This window comes from Solea solea, chromosome 11, assembly GCF_958295425.1.
Source record: "Solea solea chromosome 11, fSolSol10.1, whole genome shotgun sequence".
NCBI classification, from domain to species: domain Eukaryota; kingdom Metazoa; phylum Chordata; class Actinopteri; order Pleuronectiformes; family Soleidae; genus Solea; species Solea solea.
In genome coordinates this window covers 14,786,940-14,803,547 of record NC_081144.1, presented here as the reverse complement: position 1 = coordinate 14,803,547, position 16,608 = coordinate 14,786,940, and the positions used below count along the sequence as shown (strand labels likewise).

The window sequence follows — 16,608 nt, the reverse complement described above, 5'->3', positions numbered from 1 at the left end:
TTGTGACGTTCCAGGGATTTTGAGGTTGACCGTCTTCTCTTATCCATCTGCAGTCCTGATTTGCTGAGACGAGAGTGCCCCCCTGTGGACAAGAAGTGTCAGTGCCCAACCTGAAATCCCCCCCCCCCCCCACCTGCTGTATTGAAAGACCGACTGTCAGTCATGCTCAAATGGGGCCTCTTGTACATGTCCACACACACAAACACACAGAGCTGAACCTGGAATCCTCCTCTCTGTTTTTCCATTCAAGCAACACTCTGTTGAAACCGCCTATTAGTTCGGAAAACATTTAAGTTCTTTGATTGGTCGACAGTATGCAGGTATGCATACTAGAACGCCAAACGAGATGTAATCCAACTAAATTCCCGCCAAAGCTCTCAGGACCGCGATACTTAAACCACCTGCTTCAGTACGTCCAGGTCAAACAGACGAAGTGTAGAAGGGATTTATTTAAATTGATCTGTGCACTCAAGTCACAATGGGCCATGATACATCATCTGGAAAAATAGGAATGTGTGGAAAACATGGCCAGAGAATCGTCCGTCGCCTTGGACTTAAAAAAACAAAAAACAAAACAAGACATCAACAAACTCCTGCTGTGTGTGCTGATAATAAGTGTCGTTCTTCCACTTTGTCACAGCATCCATTCCATGTAGCTGCAGCACTAAGGCGTCCAGCAAACCAGGTTTTAGTGAGAGCAGAGGACGTTCAATTCAGTGTTTAGTTCACGCTCCTTCATAAATCAGTTAAGGAAACAAAATGAGCTTCGTCACACTGACTGATGAGAGTGCATCGATTTAGAGAACATCATACTGTGCCGGCCAGATCCTCTGGTGATGCTGGTCCTCAAATGTTGGTTAGAGACCAAATCTGGATCCACATACTTCCATGTGGCTTGCATGTATGCAAGGACAAGACTGAAACTGCTTCAACATGATGGACTTTGCTTGGATTTTCCTGCATTTGGCCCTGGACAGAAGAACCTGTTAATACACACTGTGTACATGTTTTCAAATGGTGGCAATGTAGTTTCTGAGCATGCTGATGTTTCAGAGTTAGCCCAGTATCCCCCCTCTCCTCCCCCTTTCCCAGCCTTTAGACGTGCTTTCAGAATCCACTTGGATATTCTGTAATGTCACTTTGGCCATTTTGTGTAGTAAGTACGTAGAGTAGGCTCGCACCCTCGTTCCACGTTGCAGAAAAGGACTGCTGCATTAGTAAAAATAAAACGACTTGAGATAATATTTGCATGATTTTCTTGCATTATTGGAATTGTAATTGAGAAATATGGATATGAACTAATATTAAGGACGGATCAAGATGGAAAGACCGTGAGAAATCATAAAAGATGTCAGTGCTGAATTAGTCTCGATCTGAGGTCAAATCTGATCTCATGTAAGAAAGGAAATTAAGCTTCCTGCCAGGAAATGAAGAGTATTCATCAGAAAATGTGGGAAAGTTCATTTCAGTACGCAATATATTTCTGTTGTTTGTTAATCCCCACATCCAATGATTGCACACTTTTCATTTACAATCATTTAAATCAATCTAATTTCCTGTCTCTGGTGCTGTATAATATATCTTTACATATCAGTGTGTACCTTTAAATAGATTTCCCAATACTGGAACATGAAGTAGACTTGTGATGCCAACAATCAGTTGTGATGTTTTTCATAGCTGTTAACTTCTTCATCATTGAACAGTCTCTGCTGAGATAGTATTGTGCATCAGCGCCCGACCTTTAAGTGCAGTGTTATGAATAAATGATAGAGCAGGGGTAGCATCTTTGAACTTTTAGTGGTGTGTGATTTGATACATGATTGTTAGAGGGATGCCATAGACATGAATGTGTGCCAATGAAGGTAGCAGTCTTATTGTACAAACTCTGATTTTTTTTGTAAAAATGTTACTTGAAATACTAGCTACTTTTAATTACACAAGTGCCAGAAAGTCAAAAACACATAAACTTGACATGGCCAAGTTTTCCTTTTGGCTAAAAAAAAAAAAGAAAAAAAAAAAAAAAAGGTGTCATCTCCCAAAAAGAGTCTAATGCAAAAATTTATATATGATGTATTTGAATTGAAACATGCGACAGCAAGTCATTCAACTGTGAAGACATCATGTTTCAAAAACTGCCATGTCAGGTTTATAAAAGTACTGCTAACTTTGGCTTTCAGACACTTGGATTTACAGTTAATGTTTCACATGTGCGGTGCAGTGACTCCTGTTGTGTTTTTATATTTTGCTTCCAAATCCTTTGAGGTGACGTACGCTCATGAATATGAGTGTCCAAACTGGACGGGGCGAGAAAACGTGTGGCTGTGAAAACCTTGTACTGTATATATGGTGGTGTTTGGTGGATTGTGAAGATGTAAAGTAGTTAATGGCCATGGATTTTATTTACACTAGGGTGCACCAGTTCAACTCAAACGATGGGATATTTTGCTCATCGACAGGCAAATTAAATCCTTCTCATGATCATCAACTCAAGGCAAAATTGTCATCTTTACCTCCCTCTGTCCACAAAAGGGTCTGAAGAAAATCTGACATGCAATAACCTGCTACGATTGGCAGATGCTAAACTGCAGCTTGGTCCTGAAGTCTGATTGGATGAACTCTGGCTGACCCTTAAACCTCCACCCACTCTTTATCTGTAAAGCCCTTTTCCCTCCTCATCCTCCACAGCAGCTTCATCTCCTCTGACCCCGCTGCTCCCCATTGCTTGGCGCTGTGTCTTTGCTGTACATTGTACTTGCATACCTTCAAAACGAATAAAACAGGAGAGAAAAGAAATGACAAAATGAAATGGGGAATCTCTGTGTGATCTCACACATTTGTCTGTGATTTTCTTTTGCCCGCTTAAGACCACTAATGAAACGCAGCTACTCCAGCTTTATATTTCTCATGACACAATGCAACATCATGTAAGGCTTTTGGTAAATGACATGGGTTAGTATATGTCCCAGAAAACAAAAACCCTGTAGGTCAGGGGTTGTAAATTAACAAAACTGCCCTAAATGGTCCTTGTTTTCTGAAAGAAGGAACAAATGAACCCTTTTACAGCTTCTCCACCAAACTATAGATGAAAGAGGAGCCACTGACAAGCAGAACTACAACATAAATGCCTAAAATGACAAGCACATCACATCCCAACCCCACACATCAACCGACTGAGCAGTGACTCTCCTTAACCTGCCTTTATAGTGTCTCAGTCGGGCTGATTGCTCTCAGCTGTGGCAGAACACAGGTGCAGCCAATAGCTCCTGATTAACGGAACTCCTGACTTCTAGCTTGAGTCTCTGTCCCCCGCAGTGTAGATATGTTATACTTCTATCTTTGTGAGCACCAGTTTGACCTTACAAAGTACATCTTGGACAAGATATCATGGCTAGTCCTGGCAAGCCTTAAAATGGCTTTAATGTCGCGTTTCTCAATCCTGGTCCAGTTCGTCATCAAGCTCTGCAGAAGCTCTGATAATGACCCATTTAGTTGAGTGTTGAGTTTTTAAAATTAAAGGAATACTTCTGTGATTTGTTATTTAGCTTTGTATTACTAGAATATGGGTAACCTCAGTTCCTAACCTAACCTTCCTAACCTTACTTTCGAGAAATATCAGTTTCAAGCTAAAAAGCTTGAAACTGCAATGCTAATTCCGTACTTTTTAGACCCACTCGTAGGGGGGCGGGACCTCATTCCCAGAATGTAAACAGTGTCCGCCATCTTTGCTAACAGTTACGCTAACAGGACCAAGTGTCACTGGTGAGCACGTAACAAAAAAAAGAATAAAGATATTTCTCAACTCAGGGGTAACTGAGGTTGGGAAGCACTATCGGTGAATTATTCCTTTAAGAGCATGTTGATTCAGGGTTTTATTGAGTTCATAATAACTGACTGCCAAATGAATAACACATTCAAAAGGCTTTTGGAGTGTTTGGGGGAAAAGGGGCCAACACAAGTGCTTGTTTAAGAACAAATTGCAATACTTCTATGTGGCCCAGAGGAAGATGTTGCAAATAAGTCCTACAACTCTAATTAATGGTTAGAATCAGACTCACTACATCTGTAGAGCATTACACATTAAACCCAACAAAACAGTGTTCAACAGTATTTGAACCTCTGGGAAAACAATAGGAAAAATACAATTTAGGTCTATTATTTCCTGCCTCATGTGGTTTCTCCTCCTCACAACAGAAGCTTGCAGTGGTTTCTGAACGCCATGTCTTTGGTCACAGTGTTTACTTTACATGGAACATTCTGAAATGAGGGAAGTGGCTAACCTCATACAGTGCTGCAGACAGTGGGTGTAAGGATCACTAAAACAAAAGCAAACAAATCTTAAAAAAAAGATGACAAACACCATAGACCTGCACACACCGATTGTACTTACTGTACATGTATCTGTTTTGAGAATAAAGATGTGAAACGGGAGCTGGGCATAGAGCATAGAGGTATAAAGGTATAAACCTCTTTTCTTTGCGTGTGACCCTGTGAACTTTTTGCAGAGCATCAGCAAAGAAGGACCAGAAGCTAAGGCCTGAGGAGGAGGCATCAAAGAAGGGAATGAGAAAAATGGCATATTTATTAAAAGCAGGTTGATCCATTCAGACATCCTAAACAACGTAAGTACGTACACTGACCATTCTCATGCCAAACAGCAGCTGACACTTAAAATGCCTTCCCTACTATGTGGTAAGCTATGTTAGAAAAGACAGCGGTCACTGCCACGTGTACCGAATTACAGGGCTCGTCATGAAAGACTAAAGGAGAAAGGCATGTTGATTTTCTGAGCCCCAGAAACATTGAGATCAACAACAACAACAAAAACAAAAACGTGGATGAGCAGAAAAGGAAAAATAAATATGTCTCTTAAATAATAACAGCCTGGATAATAAACGTAAGACTTAAGGCTCATTTGGGTCCTGAGGATTTTCATACATACTTACAACGATGAGGTTCACACAGTTCAGTGTGCCTTTGTTACGCACTTCTCACAGATGAGCGAGGAAGGTAAGACATGGATTAATCAACACAACTCTGCCACTCTTAACGATTGAAGCCATATGGAGATGTGCACTCTGCTTTTTTCCTCACAATGATAATAACAGGTGGAACGATCTGAACCCCATCTGCTTGAAACCTTTGGTTCCCGTCGGTGACATGGCAAATAAAGTAAAGGAATGAATCAAGTCCAGACAAAATTACAAAGATCCCAAATTCTGGTTTGTCAATTTTTTTCAGCAAGGATATTCCCCCCCCCCCTTTCTTAGAGAAAATAGAAACACTTAGTTTCCTTCAGAGACAGTTCAGGGAGTTCATCAAAGATTGTCCAGAGAGAGAGAGAGAGAGAGAGAGGGGAACTGACTTAAGTCAAGCTTAAATATAACTTCACTCATATTAGGATGAAGTATTTAAGTGATTCAGGTCTTCTTCATCCCCAGTTAATATATCATCATCAAAGAAAAGTTCAGTGCTACATAATATATTGATTGAACGAAACCTGCACAGTCCCACAAAGAAAACAAGTACACATCCTATACTGTGCATCACACAACGATGGTCCTTTCGAGCTGAAAACCACGTGGGAATATGAATCGCTTTGACAAGCGGCAGAGAAACAAATATTCAATGACACTGCAGTGGAGTTACAGTGGTTTCCTTTCAGTTCCATAAATGCAACCTGTGAACGAACGAGTTCCTTCCAGTAACTCCTTCAGAAACGTAGAGGAAAAAACCATCTTCCCTCACAAGGAGAGCTCTGCAGAGAGAAGACACGGTAGCGTTGGGTAGAGAGCAGGTGGAAATGCTGCTGTCAGCCTCTGGTTGTCTTTAGCCTGCTGTTTCTCCTCTCAATAAGCAGCTGCGGTGGCCGTGGTTCCTGCAGATGTTTGTCATAGAACAGCCGTGGCTGTGAGGATTAGCGCCGCAAGGTTAACCAAGGACAACGCAGGGGCCTCCGTGGCTGCTCCCATGGCTATGGAGCCTGAAATAAACAAAACAAATTCAACGTATGACAAGAAGGTTTCACATAATGTCACCACAAGTTAGACAAATGCATTCAAAAGAACTCTGTGGTGTGAGTCCGTTGCTGTAACGACAGATGGCACTAGTGCGTTACGCTCAATTACGGCACGACCAGGATTTCACACGGCAACAGTCACAGTTTGATTTAAAGGGAAATTCTACTATTAAACAACCTTCTACTGGAAATATTGTCTCCATGTCTGGGCCTATTTTGTTGTTTTATGATGGATGTAAAGAATAAGTCTCAGTCTGTGGATAAGAAACTGTATTTTAACCGCAAGAGATAAAAGAGAGAAATGGCGTATTTAAAGACCCATTTGTTTTGCACTGACATTAAATGGAAAAATAGCGCATAAATATTAGAGATACCAATTTATCTAGCGACAGCTGCCATAATACAACTCAGCTGCAGAACATGTTGAGCTGCTGCGGGGGTGTGATGAATACCAACAACGTCACTGACTCTCGCTGGTATTTCTAGGAAATTTGTCCTTGATAAGAGAAATCCAATTAGTGAGACATACTTTCTTATAAATTATTATTATTAATCTGCAGGTAGATAACACTCAACACTAGCACAGCTGATTTCATAAATTGTTTCCCAGTGATGTCTCACAAATGAAGGCCGATATCGGGTTCATGTCTCAGGTGTCAGGGCTGTCCCACCTGCTATCTTGGGGATGGTTATCTGGCGGCTGCTGCTACCTTCCCCTCCCTCGCTGAAGGGTTTAATCTGGATGACGTAGTCCTCATTGACCGGCAGCGACAACTCCAAGGAGGTGGTGTTGGTTTCCACCACGCTGGGACGACTGTGTTTGTCCTGGCTGTACATCACCTACCGTAAAAACAGAGAGGAAAAAGATAATGACAATGATGCAAGGCATGGCATCAGGAACACTCCAAACACATCATGCATCATGTGAGTGCTTGTTGTTGTTTTTTTTTTTTTTGCTCCATGCGATGTAATGTGCTGCCTCGGGAACTAACAAAGATGAATCCGAGTATGGGTTTGTGCACATGTGAGATCACCAGAGGAGCGGGGGGGAAACAGAGATTAGGTTTCGAGCAGAGATGCATCAATCCTTGTGTTTCAGTGGCCTTTGGATGCAGTGAAGCCCACTTGGAGATGACCTCCTAACTGAGAGTAATACGGAGAGACTCCAGGTGAGTAAGACCCTGACACACAGTGACACACAGTGCAGGAGGCTGCAAATTAATTTATTTTTGTCTTATCTTCATGAAAGGACCACAAAAGATCCATGACATGAACAATAATAATTATAACTCATAGTATGTTATGCAAACTAGCCTGTTTTTTTACACATATATGACTAAATTGCAGTGGTTTTGTATGACCATTCATTCTCAACTTCTTCTTCTACTTTCGGCTTCTCCCTTTAGGGGTCGTCACAGCGGATCATCTGCCTCCATCTTGTGTCCTCCTCCGTTTACACCAACTCTCTCACTTTATTTTTAAGCTGTCCCTCAAATATGCCCATTTCTAATCCTGTATATCCTGGTCCCTCCCAAAAAATCTTCAGCTCTGTCACTTCAAGCCCTACATCATAGCAGGTCTCCCTACCATCTTGTAGACCTTACCTTTCACTTTTGCTACTATCAACCCGAACACTTTATAATAACCACAGTTCTGCACATCACCCTTGTTCTTGAAAACTGGCGCCACCACACTTCACTTCCTCTCCATTCCTCAAGCATTTTCTCACTCTCTGAGATTGTGTTAAACAATCTGATCAAAAATGTCCACATCTGGACCGACTGCCTTTCCACCCTTCATCCTCTCCGTAGCTGCCCTCTCTTCCTCCTTACTAATTCTTTGCACTTTTTTTTTTTACCTTATATCCGGTGACTTCTGACTCGTTCTCCAGAGCGTGCACTTGGTCCCACTTCAGGATGACCTTGGAGTTGGAGGTGTTCCACATTATTTTGACCGGGGCTTGACTCGGCGCTTCGGAAAGACAGCAGGGAATAATGAAGAAAACAAGGATCAAGGATTAAATCTCCCTTTTTTTTACAAGCGTGGGCCTGAGCATGCAGGTACATGACACACATAAGAAGGAGAATGTCTGTAGCGTAGGTACGACATAAAAGAAGAGCAACAGGTGAAACATAAAGCTGGAGAGTGTTGGCTGATGTGTTTTTTAGGGAATTCAATTCAAATCAATTCAATTTTATTTATATAGTGCCAAATCACAACATACTTTCTTATCTCAAGGCACTGTACACAGACAACATCATCGAGAGCAGAGAAACCCAACATTTCACACAATGAGTAAGCACTAGGCATCCCCTCCCCTTTAACACGAAGAAATCTCTGACAGAACCAGACTTAAATTCACCCTCTGTCTGAAGCTTCTCATCATTTGGCAACTTGACCTTTACCTTTCTGTCAAACCACACTCATTCCCCTTTTTCCACAATGATGCAATGCCAACAAACAAAACAAGGTGCCCCCAGAAAAGAATCACTTCTATTTTAAACCTTAAAAATGCAGTTTAGAACATGATACATGATATATGATACCTTTAAGTTATTATTCCAATATTTCCGTCATACCTCTAACTGGTAAAACATAATACACTTTAGAAAAAAGGACCTTGAAATGACTGGCAAAGTTTGAAAAAGGAGACATAAACTGTCAGTCCTTACGTGGTTTCTTGGTCGTGACATTAACTATGGAGCTTTGTGGACCCACTCCTGCGCTGTTGTAGGCCTGCAGGGACATGTAATAGGTGCTCGTGCCCTCCAGGTCCTTAATGAGTACTGAGGTTTTATTTCCCACTGTCCTGATCACATGAGCTGTGTCCTGCTTTTCCTTCTCACCCCAGTACCGCAACTAAAAACATAAAAAAGAAAGAAAGAAGAGTTTATTCTTTTCTCAGACTGTGACTGATTTATAACCTAATACTTCCATCTATAACTGTACATTTGTGGGCATGTGTTGGCTTGACCTCATAGCCCAGGATGCGTCTGCGGTTGTTACTCCAGGCCAGTGGCTTCCAGGTGACTTCTACTTCGGATGCTGATAAACTCCTCGCCCTCAGCTTCCCTGGAGCTCTGCTGGGCTCTTAAAGGACAGTAAAAAGACATGGATTCAGAACACTTACCTCAATATGACTGACTGAACTGAGGCTCTATCTTATGTATCCACTCTAGAGTAGTAACTCTTAGAACACAGAGCATTTTGACTGCTTTTTCCCATTACTGTGTTTAAACATACAGTATATACAGAGGGTATAAGAATGTGTGTTTTACATCCTTTGTTTCAGCACAACCTGTAGGCAATCTGATGAAAAAAAAATCATTTTCCCCAACTAACACACCTGAGCAAAAAGTGTTTAAAATCGGATTGAATTTGTGAAATTTGGAAAACACTTGGCTTGTTTTTATGAACAAAAAGAAGTTTATTTTGTGAATTCTGCACAATTATTGCTACTTTATATATATATATATATATATATATATATATTTTTTTTTTTAAAGCCTGAATATGTGACCTATAAACACCCCCCCCCCCCCCCAGAATGTCCATATAAGGAGTTGTGTATTATTCTCACAGCAATTTACCATGGGTGCTGTGGCCCATCAGCATTAAGGGTGAAGTAAGTGCTCGTAACAACATCAAGTGTTGGAAAAGATGAAGAGAAATATGTGTCGTTCATAACTGATATAACTTTAAATGATGTTGTTTTTTTCATAGACCTCAGGAATTAAGCAGGTTTAGCACAAACATATAATAAATTATAGACAAACCCCTTGAGGTGTATCGATTTATTTTCAAGTGGGTCCAACGCAAATGGGAAGCAAGACAACACAAGATAAAAATGAATACAACACAAACAAACAAAAAACTGTGGCCAGATTTTCCATTTTTTGTGCTGTTTGCATTAGCCACAAAAAAGGGTTCACAGAATTGAGATTAACAGACCACTCACCAATGCTCACACCATACTTTGATTCAAAAATGGCTAAAGCCTGAGTGGTTCATGGCACTTTCCAAATGAGATCAAACAAACTGGTGAGACGAGCACAGATCGTATATAACAAAACATCTCTCCTGTGAAATAACCCAAATAATCCAGTCTTTTGGCAGAACATTTTGTTGAGGAAATATTTCTAATTGGCCTTTGAATGTAAAATAATGAATAAATATTTATAATATAGAGTTTATTGTACCCACCTTCCTCTGCCGAGTAGATGGTGGTCACTGGACTGAAAGGGCCTTCTCCCTTGTTGTTGTAAACCCTGACTTTGACTTGGTAAGGGGAGAAAGGAGGGATGCTCTCATTCTTGAAGACGTATCTGGAAGCATCTGGAGATGTGACAGCAGCCTGCATCCAACCCTGTGCCCCGAGTGGGCGGAAAGCCACCACGTAGCCAAAGCCTGGGCCACTTTGCAGCTCCTCAGTCACAGGCTGGGAAGGCAAGAGATGACTCAGAGGAATGGCTCAAGCTGACTGATTGATAACTGAAGGAAATGTGCTCTGCATAGATTAGTGCACTTTGAAAAAAAATAGTGCTGATGCTACACTTAAAAAATGTTGCTCTCGGCTTGAGTGGTTCTAAACTGATGGCAAGTATAACAGAACTATCTTGGCGCAACCTTGGCGCTATTCTTTCTACACTTTATTCCAGTTTCAAATTAAAATAGGTCTACAGAGGTTGAAATCAATCAGTAGAGCACATACCTCTGCCAGGGCCAAACAGTCCTGAATATGTGGAACATTTTTATATCAAGGTTGGAACACTATTTTCCTGAGAACCTGACCCCTTCTCACTGTGTTTAGGACAATGGTTACAAAATGATGACAAAAATTGCTCGATTCTTAAATTATTTCTCCTCTGCTCAATTCACCATCACGTCAATAAAATGTAATTCTGACAAATATCAAATAAAGAAATGAGAGAAAGACAATAGGGAAGATAGGGATTTGGTGCAGGGGATGAAGAAATTTGTATCATACATTGAAAAAAAAAACGTTTTCTTTTTTTTCATTTTTATTATTATATTATATTATTATAATTATTTAAAAGCACATTTGCATGTGCTCACATAAATATCAAACAGTGACACACACTCTTTCATAGACTACCCCAACGTATTTAAACCAGCAACACTATTGCCTAATTGTTTTCGATCCTGTGCTTTGCCTTTGGCTCTTTACATCAAATCGCAGCAGGGGTCTGTATTGGTAGAGACATTGAGAAAATGTCCTAATGCATCCCCGTAACCCTAAAACAGCCCTTAAGACCCTTAAGACACTCACAGCATATTTAGTGAGGACACTAAAATGCACTCCCGAGCCCCTTACCCCAATCTCAACCATCACCAGACCAACATGTCCTCACAAAGACAGGTTTGAATTAGCATTTATCCTCACAACTGACTCCAAACATGTACACACACACACACACACACACATAAAAGAAGATAACTCAAATGTAAATGCATGTTTACCTCCCAAGTGATGACGAGCTCTGAACGCCCACCGCCACCACCGCTCACTCTGGCTGGAGTCACCTTGGAAACTAAAGAAAAACCGTGAGCTGTATAATAATAGTTCATACACTCGAATATTCCTCATTTAAAATCAAACAATAACTGCATATGACTGGAACTATTAACAGCTATGACTGTAAATTAGACATCCTCACAACTACACCATCATGAAATTCATACATGACTGTGTGCCTATATAATTTTTGATGAATTAAAATCTCTTTTCATACTATATTTGATGCTAGTTCTAACTTATTGTCTCTGCTTTATGTGTTCATGATCCGGCTTTTTCCCACACACATGCAAAAGGCTTTGTGGTCAATAATATGGTAAATTCATCAGTTGTGCGTCCAGAGGAAGAAGAGAACTATTTGAGCAGTGAAATAACAGGCCTTCTTGCTGTAAATGCAGTGTATCTATCTTGTATTTACACATACATGTTTCTTTGGTGCGGGCCTTTTTCGACGGTTTGCTGGGCTCTCCTGTGCCTATGCTGTTGCTTGCCAGGACTCTGAACTCGTACTCCACCCATGGACTCAAGTCGGTGACAGCGGCTGACAGCTGCTTCCCCCCGAGCAACTCAGGAACTGAAAGACATCACAGGAATAACCTTTCATCAAAGCCCCCACCAGACCTGCCAAGCTGCTGATGTGTTATTTACTGTCATTTCATACTGTATGTAACCAATCATGGCCCCCCCTTACTCTTCTCAAATCTACTCAGTTTCGATCACATTTAGATCATCTACGCTAGACAGTCAGATTACACCGGCATACCAGTGGTAACAGCTTGCCACCCGAGAGAGAACGGTGATCTGGCCTGGATGGTGTAGCTGAGGATGGGGCTGTGGTTATCGATGCCACGTCCCCAGGACAGCGAGGCAGTGGTTTCCGTCATGTCAATCACCTGACAGTCCACAGGAGGCCCAGGGGGACCTGTAAAGATAATTTGTCACAGTTCACAAAGGACGATATATGCTGTAGAGATTAACGAAGACAAGAGACGGCAGAACAGAGTGGGCGGGTAACAGCTGCTGAATTACAACCAGTCCACACTTGTTCCACTGCTGCTAATGTGGTGCAACATCTGCAGCTTGATCTGTTTTTAACACATTTAGTCTTTCTTCTCTAATATGCCTTATTAGAGGCATATTAGAGAGTGGACTGAAAAGGTCAGGTGAACCACAGCGGTCATGAGAATCATAATAGTTTTCGGTTTTACAAGAATGTTCTCCTTCATCTTTGTTTTTTTTGTTGTCTTGTGAATTACCAGATGACACATCTTACTTTACAGGGTGATAATAGAGTTGTATCGAGACGGTTTGTCTCACTGTTGCTTTGCAGTGTGGTTCTGTATCAACATGTTTTCACAGCAGCAAAGCATCAAAGTAGATGGGTTAAACATGTCTTCCACAGTTGAGTTTCTACAGGATATTAAACACTGTGGATAAATGAGCTCAGATCTCTGTGGCAATGATGCACAGCTGAAGTGAATGGCTTCGGTGACATAGCGGCTTGTGTGTGCACTCTGTCGTTTATGCTGTAACCTTTAGCTACTGTGCATACTCAAAACAAAACAAACACAATCTTCATTTGTATTTGGCCTTAAACTCTGGGTGTGAGTACATGACGGAAATGACAATACATTGTTTCCTATTAGGAGTGGGCAATAACAATAATAATAATTATTATTATTATAATATATATAATATACATTATATATTGCACTATAATATTCTTCAATGGCAATATAGGAAAGTGTATGCATATTACATTAAAATAACATCATTATTATCATAGATGTTTCTCCAGAAAGTGTTGTTTTCTGCTCATGAAAACGTTTAAAACCACAGTTAAAATCTAATATTTAATTGGGTTAGGGTTATCATGATAATAGCATGATAAAAGGGCTTTTCTGCATGGAGTTTGCATGTTCTCCACATGCGTGCGTGGGTTTTCTCCAGGTTCTCCGGCTTCCTCCCACAGTCCAAAATTATGCAACATGGGGTATTAGGTAACTTGGACACTCTGAATTGACCATAGTTGTGACTGTCAGAGTGGGTGGTTGTTTGTCTTTGTAAGTGTCCCTTCCCCCCCTCAGCTGAAAACCTCATGTGGAGGATAAAGAAGATGGATGGATGGTATAGTCCAGCCCCAGCTCCAATACAACCAATAATGCACACCATACAGTAAATCAATGGGTTAATCAACCAATGAAACACAACAGTCTAATCACGTATCTTAAAATCAAAAATGTATTTTACACCATAAATCTAGACTATGGCTTACAAAGGACATTACAATGTGCATGCTGAGTGTGAAAGGAGAGGCCTGATTAAAATAATGAGAAAACAATAAAGCCACACAATGTGCACAATACAACCAGGACAGTATAACACATGTCACATGTGGAGAAACAAACATAACAAAAAAAATGTGTTTAAATGTCTTGTGAGTTGCATCCTCACCTCTGACCACCACGTCAGTGGCGATGGACACACTGTCGACCTTGGTCTGAACGGCACACGTGTATTTCCCAGCATGCCTTAGTTGAATGTTGCGAATCATGACGTCACCAGCTGAGCGCTGTCAGTGCAGTGGTCAGGAGGGGAAAAACAACAACACCAAAGAAATTGAAATGTCTGTTTTTGACATTTATTCATTTATTTTACATTCATTAATATTATTATGAAAGAAAAAGGGGACAATACAGAACTATGGGCACAGCCTGAATGAGACCATTTATGTGCTCAGTTCTTTGTGGGGAATTAAAAAGCTTCTCTCAGCCCCTATCCTTTTATTCATCCTGATTCCATTTACTCTGCCGATGTCCATTAAATACCAGTTGCATAATCAGCTTTGAACTTAAAAAGTGAGCGCTCGGAAAGTAAGGGACTGTGACACGGGGTGATGAGACTCAGTAATTACTTTGATGTACAATCGGGGGACATTTTAAAAAAGAAAAGAAGAAGAAGAAAAAAAATCAGTCGCCTCAAGTCATTCGTCTCTCACTCTCGCCAAATTTATACTCAGCTGTAAAACAGGACCTCGCTGCAGCTGACCTATAGAAAACCAACTGAGACTTACAAGAAGTCAAACAATAAACAGTAAATTATATCATTACTGTGCCTTTAAGACAATATACTCTGGCAATGTATTCACTCTGCATTGACTTGTCATGATTTATTGGTTGGACAGTTACATGAAATACATTCCAGTGGTTGTCAAGGAATTATCTACTCGTTCCAGATCTGATAAAAATGTGTATTTCAATTCAGTGTTGTGTCCGTGACGCCATTTTTTCTTTCCAAATAGAGACGACATCACTGACAGCAGAATGACTGCACTGAGGTATTGTGGTGGACAGCTGTGCCAGGCTGAAACATGTAAAGACATTTGTGTCGTGCTCGGTGGCACAGAATGTGAGACAAGGCTCAGTTTATAATTGACTCAAACATTACCGTTGAGCTTGATGCTTCATGGTTACTCGAGGTGTAATATTATATTAGAGAAACACTTGCATTAATATTAATACTCAGTTACAGACACCCTCTGTTTATTTCTATCTATCTGTAACACAATATTTCAGGAATCGGTATTCATATCCAAGAAAGAGTATCCACATTGATGATGCCTGCACTGTTCATATGAGCCAATTCAGCTGTTGTTTGTTTGTGAAGCTACCCGGTTTTGAGTTTCAGGAGCATTACCACATAATCAGCTTCCCTATAAATTCTCTCCTAACCTTTAACCCCCACTTTGGTTCACATACTCTCCCATTTCCATTATGCGCAGTTAGATGCTTCTCACTGATGTTGTGGTTCCGGCTCGTGAAACAAGCTCCAACTTTCCTGGGGTTTTTTTCACAACAAGACAACGTGTGTTTCATTCTGCTTGTACAGAAGAAAAGTCTGAACTTGTGCTTTGCTCACAAAGTACTATTTCCCGTATAAATAGGCACGCTTTTGGAAAGTGACAAGCCACCATTAACACGTCAACAGCTTTGCCTCCACAACGTGGTAAAGAGCGCGGTGTCGCGGCGTTAAGTGTTAAAAAGGAATTACGGGGCTTTGAGAGAAATGAGACGTAAATGTGTCCATGATCATTTTAATAGAGTTATAAATCACTTTGATAATATGTGTAACTCGAAACTGAAATGCAGAGAAAGATATCTGAGTACTATAAAAAGAATGAAAGAATGTTTTTTCTTCAAGCCTGTTAGATGACGGGGATTTTGTAAGACGTAAAGTCAATGGTATAATGTCATTATGTTCAAGTGATACAACTTACAAAGAAGATTTGACTTTTTCTTTTTCTACCAGGGAGAGCAAGTGCTTCAAATACATGCTGTCCTTCTGCCATCATAAAGAGTGAAACTCATGTTTCTGTGACTTCTAAGGGACAGTGCTATCATGGTGATCATGGACTACATGTTCATGTGCAACACGGACCATCGAAATACTAGGCGAGCCCTTACTTACCCCACCAACTTTTTCAAAATATGCCCCGTGGCTTCCAAAGTGGATGAGCTGCTCATTGAAGAACCAGGTGAACTTGAGGTCCAGTGTGGGGTCATGAGACACCTGGCAGGGAAGCACAATGCTCTCACCCACGGTCACGTCCAGATGTCCAGCTGGAGTGGTGATCACAGTCGGCTCTGAACACAAGAAGTTTAAAGTGAGAAGGGCCCTGTTAGATACACTCTCTGTAGATGTAGTCGTGCCCGCAGTTTCTAGACTGTCTAGAATTGCATCTATGACATAATAATAAACAAATCCTGTCCTTAAACAAATCCTGCAGATGTGAACCAAAAAAAAGACCAGTCTGAATTGCATCTCTTTTTTTGTGTTTCGTAAATCAGAGCATGGTCTGAAGTACCACAACACAACAACAACAACAACAACAGAAATAGAGTCCAATCAGCAAACAAAAGGAAAACTTCAGCCATTACAGCAGGTCAGAGCCGAGTCTATAATTTGACTCTGTGTGTGCCGAGACAAAAAGCCATCCTGTTTCATCCTGTGGTCCATCTCAGCTGTGTGTCTCATTCAGCAGCAGCGCAGCGCAGCA

General features: G+C 40.9%; 2 protein-coding genes across 10 annotated transcripts in view; one reads left to right on the top strand and one right to left on the bottom strand.

Moving 5' to 3' along the window:
- The window catches only part of si:dkey-178k16.1 (band 4.1-like protein 1), a 33,176-nt gene extending 30,766 nt beyond the window's left edge, over positions 1-2,410 (top strand). For all 8 annotated transcript variants that reach the window (XM_058642065.1, XM_058642062.1, XM_058642060.1 and 5 more), the window contains one exon: positions 54-2,410. In XM_058642065.1, the coding sequence (XP_058498048.1) occupies positions 54-59 (6 nt within the window). In that variant the 3' untranslated portion in view covers positions 60-2,410. The remainder of the gene's footprint in view (positions 1-53) is intronic.
- Positions 2,411-4,530: 2,120 nt separating this feature from the next.
- Positions 4,531-16,608, bottom strand: part of cntn3a.1 (contactin 3a, tandem duplicate 1) — a 69,836-nt gene continuing 57,758 nt past the window's right edge. Inside the window, exons 12-22 of one of the 2 annotated variants that reach the window (XM_058642056.1) lie at positions 16,020-16,195; positions 14,007-14,124; positions 12,316-12,474; positions 11,977-12,126; positions 11,498-11,568; positions 10,220-10,454; positions 8,991-9,106; positions 8,689-8,875; positions 7,875-7,987; positions 6,688-6,856; positions 4,531-5,980 (exon numbers count right to left, since the gene is read on the bottom strand). In XM_058642056.1, coding sequence (XP_058498039.1) covers positions 5,889-5,980; positions 6,688-6,856; positions 7,875-7,987; positions 8,689-8,875; positions 8,991-9,106; positions 10,220-10,454; positions 11,498-11,568; positions 11,977-12,126; positions 12,316-12,474; positions 14,007-14,124; positions 16,020-16,195 — 1,586 coding nt within the window. In that variant the 3' untranslated portion in view covers positions 4,531-5,888. The remainder of the gene's footprint in view (positions 5,981-6,687; positions 6,857-7,874; positions 7,988-8,688; positions 8,876-8,990; positions 9,107-10,219; positions 10,455-11,497; positions 11,569-11,976; positions 12,127-12,315; positions 12,475-14,006; positions 14,125-16,019; positions 16,196-16,608) is intronic. The other variant, XM_058642055.1, reaches the window with a different exon arrangement.